This window comes from Semicossyphus pulcher, unplaced genomic scaffold (assembly GCF_022749685.1).
Source record: "Semicossyphus pulcher isolate SPU_LCO1_2020_fin unplaced genomic scaffold, fSemPul1.0.p SCAF_15, whole genome shotgun sequence".
NCBI classification, from domain to species: Eukaryota; Metazoa; Chordata; class Actinopteri; order Labriformes; family Labridae; genus Semicossyphus; species Semicossyphus pulcher.
Genome location: NW_027211659.1, coordinates 11,966,876 through 11,992,722, shown reverse-complemented (window position 1 = coordinate 11,992,722; position 25,847 = coordinate 11,966,876). Strand labels below are relative to the sequence as shown.

The following is a 25,847-nucleotide window of genomic DNA, read 5'->3' as shown; positions in this document are numbered from 1 at the left end:
TTTGTCAAGTATTTCAAATATAAAAGGCAAACATGAGAAATATTATAAACTCTTGTTTATCCCCATCATCAGATAAATCTCTCTGACCCCATGAGATTTAGTTTGAGATACCATTGGGGATCTACTCTCATAAATTGTAATAGTCCTAAAACTTCATGGTAAATGTAATAAAATGTATTCTTTTGGTCGCCTCCATTAGCGTATGCATCGTATGACTGTGCTAAATTACTGACAAAATCTATTATGGTACAAAGTTACAGTAAAACTACTTAACAAGCAGCTTTCACTTTCGCCACTGAGTAGCTTCAGGCCAGAACAATTATTTGGCTTATTTCAGCCCTTCATTCAAATTTGATGATGTCCAGCGATTTAATTATTAAAGTGCATTAGTTCTATTGCTGTACCATTTCATCAAATACAAAATTCTAGGTGTCATGCCAGTGATTAAGCCAGACATCTGACGTCTTAGAAAATGTTGGAATGTCTACTAGAATAAAAATTGAATTTATTTTTGCTCTATTAAAATGCTGTTATTAAACCATTCCTCGGAACCATGTCATTGAGAATTTATTAAGGATTGCCAGAGAGTATAAACACTCCATGTCAGTGTGTGAGTCAACATGCTGAACTCTACGTTGTTCCCTGTCAGTATTGTGTCCTGTAATACTATCTTGCATACACTGCATTTGATCCACTTTTAAAAGTTCAAACATACAATAAAAATTTAGTGGAGTTCTTCAGTTAAAAGATGGCTGTCCTCTTCCTCTCATGCATTACATCAGGCACTCTTAAAGTAAAATCTTACACATAAAAGTCCCCAAACATTATTATTATTTATTAAGTTATTTTTTGTGTGTAATAAACCTGTTGTTTGTAGAACTTAGTATTTAAGTGTAATAAACCTTTAAACGTTTTATAGAGTTAGTATTTGGGTGTAATAAACCTTTTAACGTTTTATAGAGTTAGTACTTGGGTGTAACAAACCTTAAAACGTTTCATAGAGTTAGTATTTGGGTGTAATAAACCTTTAAACGTTTTATAGAGTTAGTACTTGGGTGTAACAAACCTTAAAACGTTTCATAGAGTTAGTATTTGGGTGTAATAAACCTTTAAACGTTTTATAGAGTTAGTATTTGGGTGTAACAAACCTTTAAACGTTTCATAGAGTTAGTATTTGGGTGTAATAAACCTTTAAACGTTTTATAGAGTTAGTATTTGGGTGTAATAAACCTTTAAATGTTTTATAGAGTTTGTATTTGGGTGTAATACACCTTTAAACGTTTTGTAGAGTTAGTATTTGGGTGTAATAAACCTTTAAAACTAGAAGTTGTATGACAAAAAGTGGTATTTCGGCAGAACACTGCCTTAGTTGCTGTTTTACATCCGTGCAATAGGTGGCACTGTCGCTGGGTACTGGATATGTGGTCCCAGAACTGCGGTCCTCAATTTTCCTAACTGCATTGAATCAACACCATTACATCAGAATAAATACTTTTTAAAAGCTTATTTTATTTTATTTCGATGGCCGAATTAAAAATGTGGGAAGAAACCGGAGCACCCGGAGTAAACCCTGAAAGAAAAGTGGAAAAAGAAGAAAAGAGGGGAGAGGGCGTGACACTCTTTATCTATTCCTATACCCACTCCTGTCACACTCCAACTGATACCTCTTCTTCTTCTTCCTCTTCTTCTTGCTGATCTTCTGACTGTTCTCCTTAACGTTCTCCTGATCGTTCTGACTTTTCTCCTGCTTTATTATCTGGATGCTATCCTGCTTGTTCATCCGCCTCATCTTTTGAATCTTCATCTGCCTGTTCTTCTTAGTCTTCGTCTGCTCGTTCTTCTGACTCTTCTTCTGCCTGTCTTCCACTTTGCTGTTGGGAAGTGTTGGAGTTCCAGCTGTGATAGTACAGTTAATCTCTCCTGATCCGCTGCCAGCCGGCTGCGGTGCGTCTGAGCCACCAAGAGTTTCGCTGTTGTCACAGGCTGGCTCATTAACAGGTAAAGAAGGCGGCTGATCTAAAGATGAGCCGAGAGCGAGAAGAGGAAGTCCATGCCTCTCACTACTGGACTGACTATTTAGAAGAACAGATCTAATAATGGAGCTTTGCTCTACATTGTCTCTCTGTTGGCTAAATAGCACCAAGCCTATTATATTTATAATATATTATTATTTACAAGTCTTGGTGTAATAAACGTATTCATGCCTTCATTTCAAACTCGATTATTGCAACACACTTTTAACTGGCCTCCCTAAAAAAAACACTGAGAAACTTCAGCTCATTCAAAAGTCTACAGGCAAGGCGTTTAACCAAAACCAAGAGGAGAGAGCAAATAAGTCCAGTTTTAGCTGCTCTGCACTGGCTTCCCGTGAGATCTCAAATTGATTTTAAGGTCCTCCTCCTCATATATAGAGCTATTATTGGACAAGGACCAAAGTTCATTTCCAACCCCCTTGGCCAATATTTACCTTCAAGGCCACTGCGATCATCTGAGGATGCAGCGTTTTTCAATTATGGCCAAAAACTACGAAATTCACTACCCAGAGACATCAGGAAAGCCAGTCCACTAAATTAAAAACCTATCTATTTACGTATGAAAGGTAGAAATAAAGTTTATCATTATTATTATTACTTTGCATCTATTTCTGGTCATCCCTTTTTGCTATGCTAGTTTGGTCTGTCTTTACAGTTATGTTGTGTCCTATTGTGATCATTTGTCTTGTCTTTGTGGCTGTTTGTCTTGTCTTTGTGACCCTTCTGGGTCTCTTTGTGGTTCTTATGTGTCTCTCGCTGGTGATTTCTTTTAAGACACTGTTCCAGGGGCCCTTACCCTGTTCTGTAATCCATCCATGATACTGACAAGCCATCTATATGTCACTTTCTGGCTCAGGGAGGAGGACTTTAACAGTGGCTAATCAGATTTTAAGAGGTGCCATGCCACCCCTTTGGCCTTGGATAAATCAATCAATCAATGGAAAGTCTATACTACGTAATCATGTTATCATGTGACTCTCCAGCTTTAGCTAAGTGTTCATTGCCTTGTATTCCCTGCTTCTCCTTGTATGGTTGGAGGCCCTGTGCCTCCACATCGCCCACTCCTCCATGTATGTATGTGCATGCAGGGGCAGGGATAAAAGACAAGTAGCGTGTTGGGAGGCTTACAGTGTGAATTTTTTTCTTGTCTGTATTTCATGTCTGCAGCCCGCCCACCTTCTCACTGGCAGGAAGAGAAGAAGTCTCCTACGCCTTGGTGATGTGGGACTGAGGATGGAGAAATCACACTCGGCGTATTGGCAGCCTCAGAGGCCCTCCTGAGGCACAGATTTGGAGCCAAGGCGAAGAAGAAGAACATGTCAGCAAGAGCGTGAAAAACCAGCAAGAGCTTCAGAGAAAACAGGCAGGAGACAATGATGATGTTCTGGATTAGTTATGTAAGCAATCAGGATCCTGTGCCGTGTTCTTGGAGAGCCCTTACCCACTTATGTAACAGCAAAGGAAATAAGGAGTGAGGAAATACTTGTATACATTAGATTATGGTATATTGTATGATCTCCACTTGGCTTCCTGGACATTTATCTGACTCATTTTATTGTCACCTTTTCCATCAACAATCCAATCATTTATGTCCACCACCAGAGTTACACTGCCAAACTTTATTACACACTACACACACGCCTTCATGTATTCTGACTTAATAAGACTGTGACACAGGGTGTCTTTGTAGACAGGGCCTTGAGATGAGATAGTAAAGCAGGTCTTATTACGGAAATTAATACAGAAGGTTTTTGGATAAAAGCGCCCTGCAAATTATGTAAATGAACACATTCCTGTGACACCTGGTTCACTGACAACGTGTCCCGTCCACTGATTTATCTGTAGCCGCTCTATTCATGCATTACACACGTTGTTAAAACCAGTTATTATTACTTATCTGGAAGCTATCTGAAATTCACCTGTTTGTAGGTGCATAATTTAATAGATAAAAGTAAGATTTATCACACAATGTCTACCAGCCAGCACTCTTGCAGGTGTTGTCTGAAAGAAATTGGGTGTAATTATTTAAAGGTGCATTTTTCATCTGCAGGTCTTGCTTTCCACTGAGTCCATTATTACATTTCATTAAAAGAATATTGAATTCAATTAAAAGACACTGCACAACAAAACAAAAATCCTAGAGCAGTCCTGTTAAGTATGAAGGAATATTACATGTACTGTATGTAACATCGAATCACTATCAAATACACAGGTGGGTTTATTGTACCTTAACATACAATACCAGCACTTTTATAAGCCCAGTGCAGATCATGGACACATTTTTAGATATGTTATACTGATACATTTTAGTTACTAGTTACTAATAGACTGACATGAATTAAATAAAACCCAGTCGACACATACATTATGGTGTTTTATTAAAGACAGAGCTACCCAGCAATATATGAATTAATAAAAACAAGCTCTATCTTTACTGCTGCTGCATTAAATTGATGTATAAATAATTACAATCCAGCAATATACCTTATTATACAACAGTTACTGCCGACCACTTAATCTGATTGGATAAGAGGCATTTCATGAGTGCTGATATAGAGTATATAACATCACTCCGCCTCAGCCAGGTGTTCTGAACACCTGTAGCCTGGTAACCTGTAGACACAGAGTGCAGGAGAATGTTTGGGTTGCTTGGCAACAAAAGTCCAGTTTCAGTTGAGTTGTGAAACTAGCTGGGCTGGTGGAACAAAAAGTAATAATAATAATAATAATAACTTTATTAATATAGCGCCTTTAAAAACAAGAGTTTACAAAGTGCTAGTAAAGTAAAGTAAAGCAGAGAACAAGTAGAACACCAGCAAATCACAAAACCCAATACCCAATAGGCAATAGGAGAACCCACACAACCAACACCTTGGAATAGTATTGTAGTTTTGTTTCATAAAACTACTGTTTCTATGTTTAAGAATAAAATCTGTACCTGTTGGAAGTGACTATATTCAGTATCTATTATAATATATACCTGCTTATACAGTACATTATACAAATCCGTTGCCTAACCATGACACATTTGAATATAATCATCTGTCTGTCTATTCAATTCCCCTGACAGCCACCTGAGACACAATGCTTTAACATTCCCACACAATATCCTTCCCTGAGGGTGAATCCACCTTTAGACGGGACAGAAGATGGAAATGAGATTCAGTTTCTATTTTAATCTTTGCAGCAGCAGCCGCTGCCTCTCCTCCTGCCCTGTCACTGTTTCTCTGAATACCAGGTCATTAGAGCCCGAGCTCCACTTTTACATTTCGACAACCCCCACAGTAACAGTCAGTCTGGTCTGAGTCTGGGCCCACACACACACACACACAGTACAATAACTACAGTCTAATTGATGGTGCTTCCAGGCTTGGCTCTCTTAAAACCATGCTGCCTGCCCTTATATTTTATTACAATTGGTGTAAATGCCGTTGCATAATAACGTATGTTCATGATAATAAATTCATAATTGAACCACAATTGATTTGACCATAATTACGTACAATAAATAAATAGATTAATAATTAATTAATTTGATGTGAAATTAAAATCTAAATCTGATGTGGTTATATTTGTTTGTATCATACAGTACAGAAAATTAGTGAGTGCATTGGTCTGTTGTTTATATGTTTCTGTATAGGAACTAAAGTTTTCTCTGTTACCACTATGACCTAATTAGTAGATGCACTGGACAATGAATACGTGAGCAGGTGTTTGCGTCTGAAGTCAAAGCAGACGATCAAAAGGACCTTATTAAGAACTTTATTTATTTTATTTTTGTTTCTTTATTTTTGTCTTTGTTATATATATTTAAATTTCATTTTGTACATGATTTGTTTCATGCTAGGTCATGTGCTATATAAATCGGTGATGCGTTTGTATTATGTTTATTCAATTGTAGTTCTCACGGCGTGAGGAAGGCGTGATGATATTACAAAAGTGGATTCATCAAAGAAACATACCCAAGAAATATGTAGACATGGCCTCTGCCTGTTTAACTGACCTCATGTGATTAAACACACTTTAATTTTGCATCCTGTCCCCAAGTCCTACATTTGGGTCCTTGCTTGGTTCAGTATTTACACCATTGTGGGTTATTGCAATTTAATGACAGAAACTGTGTCCCAATTCAGGTATCCTGCATCCTTCGAAGGATGTATTTGAAGGCTGATTGCATCACAGCTAGGCACTGAAAGCTGTCCCATTTTGAAGGCTCCTTCAGATGCGGCTGACAAATGCGTCCTCCTTTTCCCGGGCCACAAATGATCCATCGGGTGCATCCTTCGCAGCCCAGCGTATCCCAAGATTCATTGCTCGAATTCAAACAAGATGACGGACTCTTGAACAGCTGTGGAATAAACTTTAAAATGTAAAAGTATTTGTTTTCCACTCAATTAAATAGCTAGTGATACAAATGTTAGGGTTAAGTTGCGTGACGTTAGTTATGTTAGCTAGTTAGCCCGGTAGCTACCTGTTGCTAGGTGACAGGAGCGGCATTTGATGATGCAAGGTTAAGGGCGGGAACGACTGGTGATGCAAACAGGAAGTCTTCCGTAGACCAGACTGCCTCATTTTAGTTCGGCATTAGCGGCCTATACAGACTACAAATGACTCATCCTTCACAGACCGCATCCTTGAAAGGCCCCTGAATTGAGACACAGCTTACATTTCTTTTTCATCCCATGCAATGTTTTCTATAATATATGTTCACTTTATGATCTGTAAACAATAGCTGGAAAACACAAATACAGAGAAATCTGTCAGGCCAATATCGGTCGACAGATATCGCTCAAGCTCTACTTTAAATGATATTAAGTATTGTCAGCAGGCTCATTAATGAAACCGTCTTGAGCTATTTAACATCTTTTTGTCTTTCCAGCATTTGTCAACAGAGGCAGCCGATATTTTCAGGTAGGTTGAGGAGGAGGAGAGTTGTTCCAGCTGATCAAACAGAGGGAGGGAATCTGTTTTGTTCGGAGGGCGACCATCCAAGCCTCAGGAATGAAGCCTCCTCCCCTCAGACATGGGCACGGCGGAGATCCTGACGAGGCCTCCACCTCCACAACAAAGAGAAACCAGCAGGGGGGAGCCTCATCACACGCTCCATCCTGCTTTTATTCTGAGGGTAAAATAAAGACAGCAGGATTACACTGATTTTAATACAGCCACATTTCTGTTTCAGTGAGTCTGGGTAGAAATCATTGTCTCCAGGGAAATACACTGTGGAGGATCTCTGCCTGACCGCAGACACATACCTATAAATAGATTTTGGTAGATTTTTATACCATATTTGGTAGTGTTTATGAAAAGATATTTTTATCTTTCATTTTTTTGCATTTATATCTCTTTCCGATGTCATTTGTGGAGGAACACAACAGCATTATGGTGCCATGTGTTTATGTTAACTTACAACCAAAGAAAAAGCATTAAGTCCAAGTATTTTGTCTTGTCCGAAGTGTGTGGATACACCAAATCCTTCAGCTGTTGTTTAAATCCATGTAATTAGCATCTCAGTTTATGGTACCAGAGGATTACGTTACATAACAGCTACAGATGGTATAGATTTAGGTTCTGTGAGAACAATCAGACCATGATTGTTGATAACTGTGCCACAGAAAATCCATCAGTGACATACAAATGCAGCCCTTTCATCTTTTCTAAATAGAGTTAACACCAGAAGCTAACTAAGCTGAAATCACCCTTTAATGCCGTCACTGATATAAACATGGATTAAGACGTAAACTCGTGTATCCAGTAGAGGAATCTTAGCTTGTTGTTTTCACATATCTCCTCCGTTACATCTGCAGATCAAACGGTGAAAGTGACAGCTCATGTGTTGCCATCTGGTTGCCATGACACCATGTTATTAGGCCTCCTGACAGGCCCGGCGCGGCGTGTTTGTTCCTTCTTCCCCCTCCTGCACATCAACATTGTTTCCAATATAAAAAGGCATGAAACATCAGGCTGAGAGTGGGCTGACAACAACTCGGCTCTCTTCAGCGGTGATGACTTCAAGCTAACGAATGGCACAAGTTATAAATACTCACGGTCACCGCGTTCAGTCACAGGTGTACGGAAATGTACGGAAGCATATTGCTGCCAAGCCTGGATGAAAAAAGAAAAGATCAGTAACATGTTGTAATGTGAAATGTTTCATGTTATAACAATATTTTCACAGTTTAACCGTCAGCTTGGCCCCTGTTTGAAGCAGCCAGCTGTAGTACCGACACGGAAGCTAAACTAAGTACCAATGTGGACAAGTTTGGCACAAAACAGAATATATCCACCAAAAAAAAAGTACAACCTAAACACATTTATATCATACAAACAGTACGTTATATTTTTTGATACTTTTCATTGTTTCAACTTGCTGTCAGACCGCACTTTCCTTTGGCACTATAACCATACAATGGCTCTATATTCCCAGGCATGCAGCACATAGATCAACGGTCCAGGGAAGCGACATCATGGTGGAAACGTCAAACTGCGGTGGTTACAAGAGGATACTTTTGTGAACCATGGCCAAAGCTGACATCTATAAACTCACTATTGAGAAGTGTCTCATACAACCCTACTGTCGGTACTATCCCTTTAAACATGAAGATACACAGTGCCTCAGAGTGATTTATTCAAAAGGGAAAATGTTTCCTCTAAATGTATAATTTCTTCTTTTACATCTCCCCATTGATTTCACCAGTCCCTCTATGCTTCACAGGTACAAAAGCCTCATTTCCACACACTCCCGCCTTCGTCTGGACCGCATTGAGACCTTTAATGCTCCACTGATCAATGAGATGATTAAAGCAGTTTAAATGCTCCTTTGTTCAGTCCGTGCATTGGAATCTCCTTCATCCTCCAAACTGCTGAGCTGGCAGGGAGTTCCTCTTCTCAGCCTCATGAATTCAAGAGCACAGGGCAGACATGGCCTTTCTGTCAAAGGCTGCTGTATCCCACACAGAGACCCCGGGGACTGTGCTGCAGTCTGGGCACAATGGGGGCGGGGGTGATTGTGTGACTCATACAACCCCCACCCCTCCTTTCATCTTGACATTTGACAGACTGATGTAGAGGATCTCAGCTGGAACAAACATGGTGTTGCTGTGTCACAGCTGCAGTGTCGGTGCCTCAGAGAACAGGTAACAATGAGTCAGCGCCGATTTAATTCAAACACCTACACTGTGTCTCTCAGGGGGTTGTTTTCAAGCTGATTTTATTTTTATTTTCCCCGCTGAGAATTCAACATATCACGATGCTACCCAGCGTTCTTTGAAAGTCATTCCTACTTCCGGAAGGACTTGAGGAAAAGCAGAACTCGAGTGTGGTCGACATTTTAAAAACACCAGCTGCAACATGGGGCTGATTCCTGTAAATATGGTAATCAATTCTCATTAAACCTTTTTCATTTGACAACAAGGATATTAAACTGTGTTTGACTATATGTTACCACAAACACAAATGATGCTGCTGCAGATAAAGTGATGCCAGAGGGGATTTTGGTTCCTAATAAACCCCTCTGAGACCTCTCACCATCAGGCCCTTCAGCCCTCTGTCCCGTCTCCTCAGGGTGGATAAAGCACCTAAACAGACCACACAGGCTCACTCTAACCAGCTCGCTAACACCGGGCAGCTGAAAGTGGATGTTGACAAGTGCCTCAGAGGATATTCTGCTGGCACTCACTTCCCCGGATCTATTAAGTGGCGGTTCCCCCAACAGACCACTTCCACTCTGCTGCACCAGTGATTCAGAACAATCCCTAAAAATAGTTGGGAGACAAACCAAGGAGAAAAATCCGTTTTAATCGTCTCTTAAAATTTGTTTTGGTTCAACGCAAGGGATTTACTTCAATGACAATCCCATAATTATCATTGCAGATCCAATTATGTGATGCTACAAGGAGTTTTAGTTCTAGAAGTATCTTAATTTATCTAAGAATATCCATAAAAAGAATTAAGATTGAGTAACTTCAGTTAATAATATTCCTTGTATAACTTTCTATCTGCAAAGTCAGTGTCTCGTCTTTAAGTCTAACGGTAATGAATTAGTATCCAAAAAAGTTGATGGTTAAATCAATATGTATATATATATTTTTTTTTTTAATGCAAATTTTGTCAAAGGCATGGACATGGGAAAACATATTTAAGTCATGTGTCAAAGTGTAAAAGTTTAGCTGACTAACAGAAAAATTCAGAGCTAAGTCGTCTCCCTTTATCCAAGCCAGTGTTGTAGTTGAGTCACCAAGTCGAGTCCTAGTCCAAGCCACCAAAGAAGAATCTGAGTCGAGTCCCAATTACCTAGATCCAAGTCCAAGTCTAGTCCTCAAGGTTGAAAATACCCCGTGACCTAACTGAACATCTTGGATCCAGTGGTTGAGTCACTTTAGAGGCTAATGTTATCATTAGCAGCTAGCTAACGGTTGCGTTAGCATTTTACCACACTTGTCCAATCTACATTTGCTACTCTAAACTCTGACAGTTAATTTTTTCAGAGGAATTGTTTCCTTATCCGTCTTTTTGAAAAGACGAATCTGTGTTTGCTCTCCCTATTCTGAGCTAAATGTGTACCTACACCAAAAAATCCAGTAGCCCTTTTAACAGAGATAAAATAAGCGTCCCTTTTTGTTGTCATGTCCCCTGAGGCCTACCCAAAGTAGAGATTTCAAAGCCTCAGAGGAGCTGTAGTTGCTGAATGCTTACAAAATAGTTGTTTTAACTTTAGAAATAAGCCTTTGACAGGGCATTACCCATTGCCTAAGAAGAAGAAGGTATGTGGAGCATAAGTGTGTAACCTTTCATCCTTGTCCAACTAAAAAGGACAAGAACCAAAAAGTTATAATAAAAAGGCAGAAAGGGAAAGGTTAGTTGCCATAAGTTTCAATCCAGCCCTAATGACTTCAAAATTGTACTTTCTAAATATCAGGGAGAAATAGAGACACAGACAGATTACCTAGCTGCTGACCTTAAGCTAGCACGACCAATACAGGCATCTTCACTGACAAAGATACTGAGAAAGCGTACGTCAGAAAGATTTTTACACACAAAATTAATCTTGAAACCCCACAAATAGTATGTTGGTTGTAAAGAAGACATTCCTGCCTGAGTCTACCTGAGCCAAAAGGGAGATCCTCTCTGTAGCAGCCAAATGCTGTCTCTTCCTGCTCTGCTTGGCTAAAAATGCTTAAAGAAAGAGATAAGGACAAGTAGTAACACCTAAAGGAGTTAAAGAAGACCCCTACATTTGTCTGACCTAATGCAAACTTCATTTAGGCCTTTCAGCAGTGCTAAACGGTGAGAGGAACTTTGGTGCTGTGGATTTCCCTTTCACTGATTTCACGTCATTCATTAGCCTGAAGTCGTTTTCATGTGAGCCAACTTCTTGGCAGTGAGTGAAGTATCTGTCCTGCCCACAAAATTGTGGTTGTGACTGCTAGGGGCAGTACTTAATGTTTATTTAATTCTGTTCAAATGAAATAATTGATAAATTTCAGTAACTGGGCTTACTGCAACCCATAATGCTGTGGCTGTTTTTCTGGAGATGAATGTAGCTAGCAAGCAAGCAATTTTTTATCCCGCTTGAGCTCTGATTAGTCATTTCTTGTCTAACCCAGGAAGCAGCCGTCAACACGCACAACACCAGACCACTGCAAAACAAATCTTGGATGTTGGCAGCGTACTTTATGACTAGAAAAAAATTATACAGCTGGTGATTGTAGCTGTGATACAGCTGGTGAATGAAGCTAACTAGCAATTTAAACCTCAAGCTCTGACTGGTAAACCTTTTCAAACTGTGGACAGCCGTCAACAGTTGCAACACCAGATATATTTGCTGAACAATTCTGGGACGTGGGCAGCGTACTTTTAATGTTGCCTGTTTACCAGAATGTAAATAAACATATGGCTAAATTAGGGCTAAAATCTTTGCTAAAAGCTAACTCATCAACTTCATGTTAACATAATGCTTCCACCTTACGTTCCCAATGCCCCATAAAATTTTGAATAATAATTCAAAATGAACATAATAATCACCCTATCAATTGTAAGACTTGCAAATACAGCCGGTGCTTGTAGCTGTTTTTCTGGTTGGAGAATGTAGCTGGCTAGCAAGCAATTCTTGATCCTGCTCAAGCCCTGATTTATCTCTGTTTTTCTAACCAAGGACAAAACCTTCAACAGGCACAACACCAGATATTTTCAAACAAATCTGGGATGTGGGCAAAGTAATGCTAATTTATCAAAATATTAATATTAATAGGCCATAATATGCGACTAAAATTTGGCAGCATTTTACCTTCAGTTTACATCTCTAATGCCTTTAACTGTGAACTATAATTGATATATATGATATATAATAATTACATATGTTGTATACAATTATCCCCAAATCTATTGTAATACTTACACTACAAATATATTATTGACTTATAAAAGGTTAGTCCAGAGCAGTGGAGTTAAGACTTTGAAAACCCCTGAATATATAGGAGAGTGGACAAGACTGTTAGTGTGTAACCTTTGTGAAATATAGAATAAATGTTAAAACTTATATTGTGAAGAAGAAAAAGTAGGAAAAAACAGAATAAAAGCAGTTTTAAAAAAACAAAACAAATCTCAACAAGTCATTGATTTCTTTGAGCATTCGTTCACTTCATTTCACTTAAGCTTGGTAGCCTCAGTCGAGTGTTGAACGCACTTTTATTGTTTAGGTGTCAAATGTAACAGTGTCACCATTCAGAGAGGGAATAAAGAGTAAATGGTCACATAAAAAAATATAAAATCAACAATGAAAATGGTCACACGGGTAAAGTCATGTTCCCGTGGCAACATAGATGTACAGTTGAGACAGTGTCCAGATCCAGACGTGTATGTGTTTGGTTTGCACGTTTTCCACAGCCTATATTAAACTCAAACAATAAGAGTCCTTTTTTTGTTTACTAGCCATGCATACAGTTGACAATTCCACATGTGTTGAGTCTGTGTCTTCATAGGAGCTGGCACTTTCAATACAAAATATTTACACTACCATTACTTATCTTATTATCAGCGCCTTTGTCTTTACTATTTGTTTCTATGGATTCGAATACTCTGAGCACATAAAGGATGGGATCAGGATGTTGAAACGCTTGAGCACCCCATTTCATATTGATACCGGAGGAGAGAAAGAAAATGCTGAGGCTGACAAATGTTGGCAACTTCACTTTAAATGTCACCCATTCCTGAAAAGAGTCGCTGTAGACAAATTCACTGAAACACTGAAAAGATGAGCTCCTTGTCGCATCATGATGAAGTAGTTGGTTATATTATAACTCGGCAATCTGCTGTCAATAATTTCCCAAAGAGAAGAAACAAAACATCACACGATATGTGAAAGACTCTGCTAGGTTTACTATTGTATCTCAAAAAAAAAAGAAAGATGACTGCACCAATGTTTCAAGAAAGTCTCTGACTTATCCACCATTTTCTCTCTATTCCTTTTTAAATGACTGAAAGAAAATATATAAGAAAAATGGAGGTGCTTTCAGGTCACCTCTTTGGTTCAGCCCTGTGATGAGTACAAAAACCTTCCTCTAACTACTGCACAAATCAAATACTCTTTCAATTTTAAAACAGGATCCCAGAAATCTGTTACTGGATTCATGTAGTAGCTACTGAAGACATGGAAACATACAAATGCATCTCGGTGTTCTGAGTTTAGCTCGTAATAAGCAAACAGAACAGATTGTAGCGCAACCTAAAGATCCTGATGTGCGATTGTTTGCTGATGATTCCCTCCTTCAACTCAAAGGATAAAACCAAGACACAACTAAAGAGTAACATAAGGCGAGGTTCCTTTTTTGTCATTTTTCAAATTCTCTTGCGGCAAATTCCTGGCATTCCTCGATCAAAATGTATTCATGACTCACGTGTCGTTTTTAATAATCATGTCACTGCTGATTTTACGTTCCATAGAGTTTAAATCCATCGCGTTCAATAGCTAATTTTTCTCCTGTTTAATTGGCATGTGTGTCTCTCTCTGCTTCCTCTTCGTGTTCCCCCCTGCCTGTTCTCTGGACGCCACCAGGGGCTATTGTATATTGCAAGAGGAGCAGCAGGGGTCGTCCTTGTCCGGCTGGGCGGCGTAGTCCATCTGCCGAACGATCTCGGCGAACAGTTCGTCTACCATGGTTTTGCTCTTGGCCGAGGTCTCCATGAACGGGCAGCCCCACTCCTCGGCCAGGGCTTGGCCTTCGCTGGCCGATACCTCCCTCTCGCTCTCCAGGTCCACCTTGTTCCCCACCAGGATCACAGGAACCTTCTCGTACCTGAGGAGACACACAGATCCACATCATAAAAAGACTCAGAAATAGGAAAAAAGGAGGAAGAGGAAATGTATGGAAGCAATCAGTGAGTTTTTGGGTTCTTTTCACTGAACTCACAGTTTAAAAAGTCGTGTGATTACGCTTTCAGAACGTGGTATTCACACACGATTAATTCTTCAATGGGCTTTAATTGCACAAGTGAATAAACCATTTCCCTTTGCATGTGTAATTCCCTCACTTAATGAACCATTTAATAATCCATAATCCATAGATTTGACTTTGTACAGCACCCTATTCAAATATAACCTGCTTACACATCAAGTCATTCAATAGTCCTTCTTTCATTGGTAACAATGGAAACCTTAAGCCCCTTTCCCACTGATCAAAACACTGACACCCGACTTTTTTGCCTAGTGGGAAAGGTTACAATCAGCATTCAGACGTGGGTCAAATGAATCTGCAGTAGACCCGTGTAATTATTGCCTTGGCTCCGATCGGCATTGATGGGAAGGTGTATACTCCACTGGCAATGGGAAAAGAGACCATCCACAATTATTGGCGAGTCTTCCCGGGTCAATGTGCAATTTTGGTGGGAAAGGGGTATTATTTGTGCATTTTCTCGACCTGCTTCTTCTCTGTCAAAGGAGGCAGGCAGCTTTGAAATACCATGAAGACACTTTCTGTAACAGAAAGTATTTTCTGGTCTGTCCTCACTGGAAGAATACATTGTTTATTGTTAAGATGCACTGTAGCTGGAAGCAACTACTTTTCTGAAATGCCATAAAATCTGTGTGACTCATCAAACTGACAGTTTCATTAAAAGAATCCAGAAGTTTTTCAGTGACACTATAAGATAAAACAATACGATGTTTCCTTGGAATAAGCCATCCCAAAGACAATTGGAGGTAAGAAAGTGAACTACTCAACATTTATAGCACAAGTTTACAGTTTGAAAGTCATTTGTCAGCTATTTTTAAAAGCTCACCTCCAAAATAACCCCCAAGTTTTGTCAGAAAGCTTGGTTGGGTAGTGGATGGAAGGCTAAAATGTAAAGAAAAAGATGTGTTTCTTTTGGTTTGTGGGAGGAAGCTTTCCATAAAAAGAACCAGAGCAGCACCTTCTTGCTGTGGGGCGCCAACCAGTGAACCTCCACACACCCACCCTGCCTCACACACCAAAGCCTCAACAGGAAATGGACAGTAGAGCTTTGACCCCTGATGGTAGGAAGTGGCCGTAATCCTCTGAGCTGTGAACTCCCCCGTCATGTTGCTGGAGCACAAGATGTCACTCTGGAACTGGACTACTTAGCGGGCAGCCAGAGGAGACGGTTAAATAGGCTACAGAACTATAATTATCAAAAGGAACGGCTGTGACGCAGTTTCAACGACGTAATCACCACATCTGGAAACATGGCGGATCTCTGAGACAGTTTGTACACATCAGAAGAGAGAACAAAGATCACAGACGTCAGATATAGCACATCACACTTATTCATATTCTTTTGTAAACAACAGGTGCTTTCTTTCATCCTTATCTGTATGTGAGGCTAGCAAGGCAGCGTTTCCATCTGTTGGACCTTGTTTGAACAGACTTTAAACGTCTCTGTTCACAGCAAAGCATCAGAGCCATGCCATCCAACACACATCTGCATCATTAGGCTGCCCCCATGCTATGAAAAATACATGATTCTGAATTATTAATACAACAAAAAGCCAGCCTCGATCTTGATTGCGTTCGTAACAGGTATACAAGGAAATATCTGACGCTGGAGAGAAGCCAGGCGCTGCAGGTTTCAGAGTTAAATAAGCTTAAACTTGCTGGTAATGGAGAGCCGACTTTGATCTACTCATGCATACATTATCCTGAGCAAACTTTAATCTCAGCTGTCCTGTTCTGCTCCCAGGATCGGATCACCGGCCGAGAGGAACTACTAGGATTTAAGTGACAATCTCAGAAGTTGCCCATGTGTAACCAATAGAGTGATACTGTTGTACTATGCTCCTCATCTGTAATATTCAGAGCCAGTGCCGAGGTCTCATTCACTGCATTCCTGCTGTCGATAGAAACAGCAAAGCTATCATTTTCCTCAGACCTGTTTTGGTCTCATTGGTGGTGGGCAGTTCTTGCCTTGAACCTTAAATTCCCACCTTCACTGAAAAATCCTAAACATAGCTGCGGGAGAGCAGATTGAAAGGCAAGAACCTTTGCTTTTATAGCAGCACTCGTTCAGGAGAAGCCACAGGGGGCTTTGTTTTTAGTGTGGGTAATGGTGCAATTTTGGTGTCTCTTTTCTACCCCAAGCTGTGGTTGGAGCTAAAAATCTCTTGCTGTAAATGTCTCAAGCCTGCTATCCTATATATTGCCAACCATTACAGTTTCATAGCAGCTCCTGGCCCAGATGTTGCTTCCTCCAGACAACAAACATGAGATCTATTTATGGTTCCAGCTCCCTAAACAAGCTGCAACTGAATATTGTTTTCTTCATCAATTATAAAGTTTTTTTAAACCATAATGAAGGACTACGTAGCACATTTGGGGACTCATTGTAGCACAAGAGCAGCACAAAGACATCTTGTATCAAAGGCCGGGGTCTATATATAGTCTTAATAACAGAGGAGGAAACCAGCAGTCCCAGGAGGTGTGAGGCAGTGGCTGCAGAGGATACCGAGGTTCCCCGGGCCTCAGCATGAAGGGTGTCGGCCACAGTAGCCTGGACCCAAAAGAAGAAAGACTTCTGAAGTACAGATGAAGATCACAAGCAGTCACGAGCCTAGAAAGACAACTGAATTACTGATCCTGCTTGTGTTTGTGCTCAAACAAAGTCACGCTGTAGCCTTCAGCTTGTGAGCTTGACGGCGCACTCACCGGAGCACTCGGCCTGAAAACACCCATTCAAGCTCGCCCAGACACACCTTATCTATAATGCATGATGCATCAACTCACAAAGGCCTTTGCTGACGGACGGTGGCCCAAGAGTCTCCGTATTTGACTGGCCAACGCCGTCAGGATGAGGGAGGAAACGGGCTACGTGCTGGGCCTCGTCCCAGCGGCCCTTTTTGAGGAGGGTCTCTGGTTCAGTCAGTGGAGAGGAATCAGCTGAGTCAGAGAGCAGCAATAAGCTCCTCTCCTCTGGCAAAGAAAGATTTAATCAGGAGGAGATATCTGGAGAGTCTTTTGGTAAACACGGCATGACAAGAGCACGAAGACTGAAAGATATCAAACACAATATCAGGGATACAACTCAAAATCCCTTTTGGATTCTCTGAAGGTTTTAAAAAGTCATTATCTGCTTTCAGGATCTGATGCTTTTCACAGATGATGGAGACACTGGCCAAGACGTGTCAAACGGGAAGATAACGGAGAATTGTACTCGACAGACTTCACAGGATAGTCATCTTTGGATCTGATGTATTACAGCAATAATATGGCACAGTCGTAGCTCTGAGGGTATTTATGCCTTCTGAGACCATTTCTTCCTCCTATTGTACCAAGTAAAGGACTTAAAACCTAAAGTCTAAAGTGCTGCTGCATATGACATTTGTTCAGATATCTTTTCAATAAAACAGTGCGAAAAAAGAGGAATGTGTTTGAATATTTTAGAGACTCATTCATAAGTTTCATAACCACCAAAAAGCTCCTCTTTAGTCTGAAAATGATACATAACACTGAGGACATTTTTACAGCATCGTCACCAGACGTACCCTCCTAATGCTAGAACGATATCTGTGTAGCCTGAGAAATAACACAAGACTTATGACAACATTTTCAATCAAAAAGCTAGAGAACATTAAAGCTTATACAGCTTGTATTAAGGCTGTTTTCATAATTGCTTCTTGTTGTTATTTTCTCTCTTGTCATCCATGATGACATCTCCAAAGTCCACTTCAGTCCGGCATTTTGGCACTAACTGGCAAACCCTATTTGAGTGCAGAAAAGGGTTAACTATTGTCAGCGGCTTTGATGTCCACAACTGGACTCTTTATATGAGAAATGTTCAGTTCAGGGGGTTTAAGGGGTCTTGTTTCCATGCCATGATGTGTACTACTCAGCCTGTCAAAAGAGTGAGATCATGTCATTTTACAGGATGTGCTTTATCCAGGATGTTTAAGGCACTACTTGGGGGCTTGTACGTCACAATATCTTTGCATCTGTTGTTTTGACATATGAAAGAAATATCAATCTATTATGTTACATTAAGTTTGCTACATTCACATTACTCTGACTTTACCCTGAATGGCTTTAGTGAAAAACAAAGGTGCATTCCCTGTCATTTCATTACATAAATCACTTTACAAACATCCTGTCTCCCTGGTGGTTTGCTTTGTGGTTTGACAAATTAACATGCTATAATATATAATTCATACAATCAGCAATGATTTGTTAGCCTGGCTGCTTATCTCAGGCTGAGTATGAACTGCCTGTTAGATGCATTGTAGCATCTTTGGATGCTAAGAGCAAGAGGAAGTGCTACTTTATATTGAAACCCAACTGACTTCCCTGCTGTTTATTTGTGCTCTTCATCTCACCAGGGCTTCTGACTTGGAGTAATTTGGGTTAGGCAACAGCTGAACCTCTTTAACCCAACAAAGAAGCACTTAATATAATTTCCAAAAAGACTGACCCTCATATCAGATGAGTAACATTACCTAAGAGTTCATTTTGCCCTAGATTTGAAAAGGGTGGCAAATGCTGTCTTGCTGATATTTTTGCTAGCTAGTAAACTAACCCTTAAAGAGTCTATAGTCATAATAGCAGCTCTGTAAGTCTTAGATTCTGCTTCAAGCTAAATGCTAGTGCTAGCATGGGGACAACGACAATGCTAACATGCAGATATTTAGCAGCTACAACGTTCACCAAATTAATTTAGCCATAAGCATGCTAAAATGTCTAAATTAGCATCAAACAAACTAGAGCGGAGGTTGAGGGTAACACTTACTGAATGTAAATATTACCCTGGATTTGAAATGGGTGTCAAGTGCTGCCTTGCTGATATTTTTGCAAGCTCGTCAGCCAACCCTTTACAAGTCTCCGTAGCCATGCTAGCAGCTCTGTTAGGCTAAGCTGAATGCTATTACTAGCATTGCTAATTCCTCCCAATTACAATGCTAAAATGGATAGCAGGTATAATGTTCACAATATTTATATAGCCGGTTAGCAAGCGAAAATGTGACAATTAGCATCATACACAGATTGAGGCTAAGGCTAATGTCAATAGTTTTGCAGGTATTTGTTCATAATACATTGGACATACTTTCATTGAAAATGGTGATAGATATAAAGTCAGTGTATCACTGAACTGAAAACAATTTCATCTGACAACAACAAATATCTGTCAAGATATTTAACTTTGAACATGAATGTCAATTTCATTGTGGCACTACTGGATCGATTTATCAGTCAGCCGATTATATTGGCCGATATTGAAATATATCGGTATTGGAGTATATACTCTCTGATATGCTCTGATATTAGTATATGAATTTTAGGAGACATAAAAAGGTGCTTGGATAAATGTAAGACAGTGTCATCATGTCAATTAACAAACAGAGGGCTATGCTATTTTTCAACAAGTGGAACAGACCCATAATTCTTTATACAAAACACAGCTGGAGTCAAGAAATGTAACAGCCACCTCACTCATGGTTACAACTATAAACCAGTACAAAAATGACAATTACAATAATTTGCCATATGCAGAACATATGTTCTAAACAGACACATTACAAACAGTAACAAAAATTATTTGCATTGTGGAACATAAAACAGCAAACTTAACATCTTAACAAACTACTCAGTCAGCACTAGGCGGCAGGCATGATGGGAAATGAGGACTGTCCCTATCGCTTGCAGAGTGCGCATCTCTGTTTTTTTGTATATCGGCCGATATATATCGACATCGGAATTTTTTTATTCCCTAATATCGGAATCAGCATCTGCACCAAAAATTGAGTATCAGTCGGGCTCTAGTCCAGTGTATGATGAAATATTTCAGTCTGGACCAAAGGGTGGATGTCTGTGTGAACACTAAATGCATGCCGCTTAATTTGCTAATATCTAGGTCCACCTCCTGTGACTCCCAAAGCACAAATAACTTGTTGGATATTTCAACAGATTCAGAGGGCACCGGCATCATTCTGAAAGCCAAGTCGACTGTTAAGAAATCAACACTGAACTTTAATTCAGTTATTTTGCCCAGTTTTCACAACAGACAATGATGCAGATGAAAGAGGATCTTTCTGGGAGAACGGTGAGTCTGCTGCTCCTCCGTTTATTGATCTTGATCCTTTTCTCCAGTTGGCACATAAACAAGCCTTACAAAGAAAGCTCCACAGTTTGAAGCATTAGAACAAAGTCTGAGGAGTAAGTGAACATGCAGCATGAATAAAAGATATGTAGACTGTTGATACTGAGTATTATTGTACACTATTTCACATCTCACCTCTTCACTATCGCCTGACTAAGTCTCCAGTATTAAAAGCTCTGTCAGGTCACTATTCATAATTCATCCCTGGTGTAAATGACAAAAAGTAGAAGATGAAGCGAGGATGGTGGTGGGGTCCTTGGTGAACAAAGGCAGGCCAAGGTGTAATCATGTGCATTCGAAGACCTGTCTGTGGTACTAACAGCATGAACTGATAGATGCTGACAGGGTTCAGAGCGAGAGCGACGCAAAGCAACACCTCTGACCTGAGCCAAGGCTGATACGGTTGTCACGGGTCACCAGTGTTTTGGCAGCAAGGGGCGACAAACAAGCACGACAAGCACTGACAGGGTGTAATGTACAGGGACTGATGTGACTGTGATGTGAAGGTTTAAGTAACAAAATTACACTTCAGAAATATAACAGCTCTTTCTATATCTTCTTTATCTTATATATTTAAATTGAGGCTGTCATTTTATTATAATATCAACTCTGATTAATCGATTAATCGTTTGGTCAACAAAATATTTTCAAATAGAGCTGAAGATTGAGGTTTCAAATGTCTATCTTCCATTTTAGGAGCTATAACATGAAAAATTGTACAATTTTTTCCACTATCTTTGCTTGACAAATTAACACAAGCTGCAGATTATATGTCTGTCAATCATACAACTGATTACTCAACTAATCAGCTGCAGATAAGTCTGCCTTTCTTCTAACGTTATGATTTCTTTTATCAGTCTCTGATGTTGTGAACAGCTTGTCCTTTGATGTCTCTATTGTTTGATGTTTGTGTTCTTTTTGATGTCTCATTCTGTCTCATTGTCTCCCGCTGCCTTTTTTAATTTCCTTCATTTCCCACAATGCCCTTCAACCAGCCGAACAAAACATGCCTGAACTTGTTGCATTTCAGCTGAGGGTTTTAATACAGCAATAGCAGAGCACAGCAGCTCCTTGAGGGAAGCTATTCACCTGTTAACTAAAACATAACATGTCTTCATACTACATGTATTTTGAGCTTTTGTCTGCACAAATATGGCACCTTTTCCCTTTCTGTTAAGTATTTTTTCATGGTGTAAATGTCAAAAAAGGAGACCTATGGAGTTTTCTTATTTTGTCCATCAAAGGTATCAAGGTAAATATATCAGTTCATTCATTTCTGTAAACCTTTTTGCATTCAACAAAATAAAAATCTGATATAAATCCATCTCGACTTGCACAACTTTAACCGTACAATGCACATTATTTACATAAAAATTGTTATGGTCAGATCATATTACACTACAAGAATAATAAGATGTTTAACAATGTGTGTCACACTAGGCAAAGAGTTTTCCTCTAGTCACATTCAGTATGTGGTTCCTGTTTTTATGGGAATAGAAGCCAGGTTTCCAAACAACTTGTGCCCAATTTCCAGGTATTTTATGTTCTCATATTCCTGTGAAATCACACCAGCTGTAAAAGGAAATGCCAGCCTTTGTGAGTTACTTTATAGAAGTATGCGTTGAGTTTACTGTGTAAAATATATTTACAGCCTCTCAGGAACATAAGTCACCTTATATAAAAGCTGTAAACAGAGGCTTTTAATAACAGAGACGCATTTGGGACTTGGTGCGAATGGCTGCATACAAACAGCTTTAAACAAGAGAGTAAGGAACACATTTTCTGATGTATGAAACAGAATATTTCAAAGACATGTTTTGTGTTGGAAGGCTACGAAGCGACTAAGGTCGGCTGCATGGAGGATTCCTTTGAGTCTTCATCCTTTCTTTATAATTTAGTACAGGAATGAAAAAAAAGTCCCTGAAGAAAATAAGAGTACCTCCATTCAGAAGAAACTCGTACGGGATTTGACTCACGCTGACTTAAAGACAACCATGACCTGACACTTTTAAAACACAATCTAAATGATACAGGGGACTCAGAAATTAACTATTGAGTAGGAGTTACATTAAAGTGTGATGTTTGCACTACAAAAATAAATTGTGCTGTGACAGTGGAGGCCTACGCGTGAAATCACACAACAGCCTGGCCGCGTCTGCTGTGCTAGCACATTGTATACATTTACATGTAAACACACACACATATTAACACAAAGACACACACTGTAGAGAGAGCAACCCCTCTCTCTGTTCTCAACTCATATGGGGAAAACATGTTGACCTCATTCTTTCATCTGGAGCCGCAGATTTATAGGATTGTTTATAAGGTGCGCTACAAGAAGCCGAAATCCAATTAGGTGACAAAAACTGAAGGTAACAAACAAAATGAACACCTTTGTTGTGATTTAATGTCATATTTGGGTTGCAGGATGTGACAGAAATAGGCAAAACAGAGATATAAACATTACACACTGACAGGACTGCTATCCTTTTGCTGGGCATGATCTAAAATGATGAGCTGTATCAGTAAACCTATAAGCTTCAAGCTGCATTGCGTTGCATGCTTCTTCATTAGTAGGGCCTTGTATCTCTGGAGGCTATTGGACACATCCTCTGACATCTACAATGACTGATGGACCCACAGTGCATGCACACTGCAACATAGAAACCCGGCTAACACGTCCAGGCAATGATTTAACCAGCAGCATCTACTACGACATAGTCTGGTTTTTAAAACATCATGCCATGCCAGCAGGTGGATGTACAGCACTGTGGGTCTTTACTATATACAGCTAAGAAACAGCGATCACATGACAGCCTGACTTCACAGCCTCAGCTAACCTCTTCCCTGTATCAATCAGCAGCTCACTCTGGTGACCTCATATCTGGATCATCTGTGTGACGGCGCTCAGACATCAGACAACTCCATGCTTCCAATTGTGCCGCGTTCCTAAAGAGCTTTAGAAGCTTGTTAATTAAAAACAAGGCTTCATCTCCTTCGCAGTAGAAGTCCGGCTAAAGCTATACTGTACTTTGTCGATGGGTATATCCCCGGCCGGGTGTTTCTCATGGGTTGCAGCATATGACACGGTGGACATTGGAGGGCGACACAACAGCAGCTTGGTGGCTGAGAGACAGTGCAGACAGAGTGTTATGACTGGAAGAGTGACTAGTCTGTGGACACTGTTGCCCTGTCAGCATGGTTGTGATTCGGTCATAGGCATTTAAATGAATGGTGTTCAGAACACCTGAGGCGGAGTGATACATAAAGTTAATAGTCATAGTGCTGTTGTACTGTATATCAGAACTCACTGAATGCCTCTTGTCCAATCAAATTGGTTGAAACCTTCTAAGCGAACAAACTATGTTTAAGCAATATTACACTTGAGGCTGTGCTGTTGTTCTGACTATCAACACGGCTGTGATTCAGTCATAGGCCAGAGGCTGCACAGCCATGCTGATATTCAGTACAACAGCACAGCCTCCCACAGCAGAGGAGAGAACAGTTATAAGCAACAACTGATTTTTTTGTGTATTTAATAATTCATTTGGCTGTACCAATGCAACTTGTTCCACAACGTGACTGAAACTGGACTGTTGCCAAGCAACTCAAACATTTTCCTGCACTTTTGCAACTTTGTGTAGGATGCGTAACCGCAAAGCAGCTACTTTGATTTATTTACATTGATCTGTATGTTTCCATTTATAACTCCACCAGTTAAATAAGAGTCAGCTGACAGCTGCTTTTGTGGCCTGTGTTATTCAGAGTTAGCAGGTTAATCTACTAGACAAAGACTGTCTGATGAAATGTTAATTTATGGTGTTTGGAACTCCTGAGGCAGAGTGATACATATTGGTAATAGTGCCAGTGCTGTTGTACTATATCTGCGCTCATGGAATACCTCTTGTCCAATCAAATATCTTTGTTGAAACTAAGTGTTGTATATTTACTTTTAGAGATGCTGGGACTGCAGTGCAAGGGCATCTGCTTACCTACAGGGATTGTGGGTGAGAACTGGTACACCAAAATAGAACAGGCATGTTGTGCTGTAGTCTGCCCTGAAGATGCATCTCCATTCCTGCACAGTTCTCAGACCAGGCCTGGGCCCATCCTGACTACAGGGCCTGTTAGGCCAGCTATATATATGTTAAGATTCATTTCCAACATCAACACTTAGCAATTTGGATATTACTCTTTTCCTGCGCATCTTTTCACCAACCTTTTCACTCTTATGATCTGATCCCTCATCGGCTTTATGTCCTGGAAGCTTTGCTGGTTGACCAGGCTGTAGACAAGTATGAATCCTTGACCGTTTTTGATGTAAAGGTCCCGCATGGAGGCAAACTGCTCGGTACCAGCGGTGTCAAGGATCTCCAGCACCGAGGGCGAGGAGTCCACCTCGATCTCCTTGCGGTAAAAATCCTCTATAGTGGGGTCGTACTTCTCAATGAACGTCCCGGTGACGAACTGCACAGTGAGGGCGGATTTCCCGACCCCTCCGCTGCCCAGGACCACCACTTTATACTCGCGCATTGTGGATTTTATCAAGTCGTAAGGGTTCAATCTCCGCGCGTCATTGAAATGAAGTCAAAATATTCCCGCACGAATCACATTCACAATTCGTGTCCCATTTTGAACGGGTTGTCAATAACACGGTCCTGCTCGCCACTGCTCAGCTATAGCAGAGCACAAAGACTCGGTGCCCCAAGATGGATTTCATTGTAGAAATTCCCTCATGCAGGCCAGACACTGACAGCTATACGGGCATCCGAGGGCTGCAACTGTCCGAAATGTGCACGAGATGGGAGAAAATATCGCCGGATGATGTGGTCCGTTTCATCTGCTTAGCTCACCCCTCTCTATGCATCAGAAAAAAACAAACTTGCTCCATCGAGGACACTGGAAAATCGCTGGGTTAGCCCCTAGAATGAACTGCACGCGCAATTTCTCAAGCACGGAGCCGCCTCAGGAAAACCGCACAAACTCAAACTATTACGACACTTCGTCAAAGAACTTGCGTCTCTTTGTTTCTTTTTCACCATCTCTGGCATGTCTCCGTCTCTCCCTCGTTCTCCGGTGAAATCCCAGCCGCCATACTCTCGGGTGGAGACCCGCGGCCGCTGCGTAACCAGCTGGTCCCCACTCGGCTCCCGTACCCACCGAGGCAAAAAAATAGAAAAAAGAAAAAAAACACAGCGTACGGATCCTCCCTCCTCATCT

At 40.4% G+C, this 25,847-nt stretch overlaps 1 protein-coding gene across 1 annotated transcript; it reads right to left on the bottom strand.

The window, feature by feature from the left end:
- Nucleotides 1–12,646: 12,646 nt before the first annotated feature.
- Nucleotides 12,647–25,772, bottom strand: LOC138592245 (ras-related protein Rap-2a). Its single transcript, XM_069662972.1, has 2 exons — nt 24,847–25,772; nt 12,647–14,326 (listed from the first exon to the last, which is right to left on the bottom strand). Exons 1-2 carry the CDS (start codon nt 25,158–25,160, stop codon nt 14,089–14,091), a joined length of 552 nt encoding a protein of 183 aa, XP_069519073.1. The 5' UTR covers nt 25,161–25,772; the 3' UTR covers nt 12,647–14,088.
- Between the last annotated feature and the right edge of the window lie 75 nt (nt 25,773–25,847).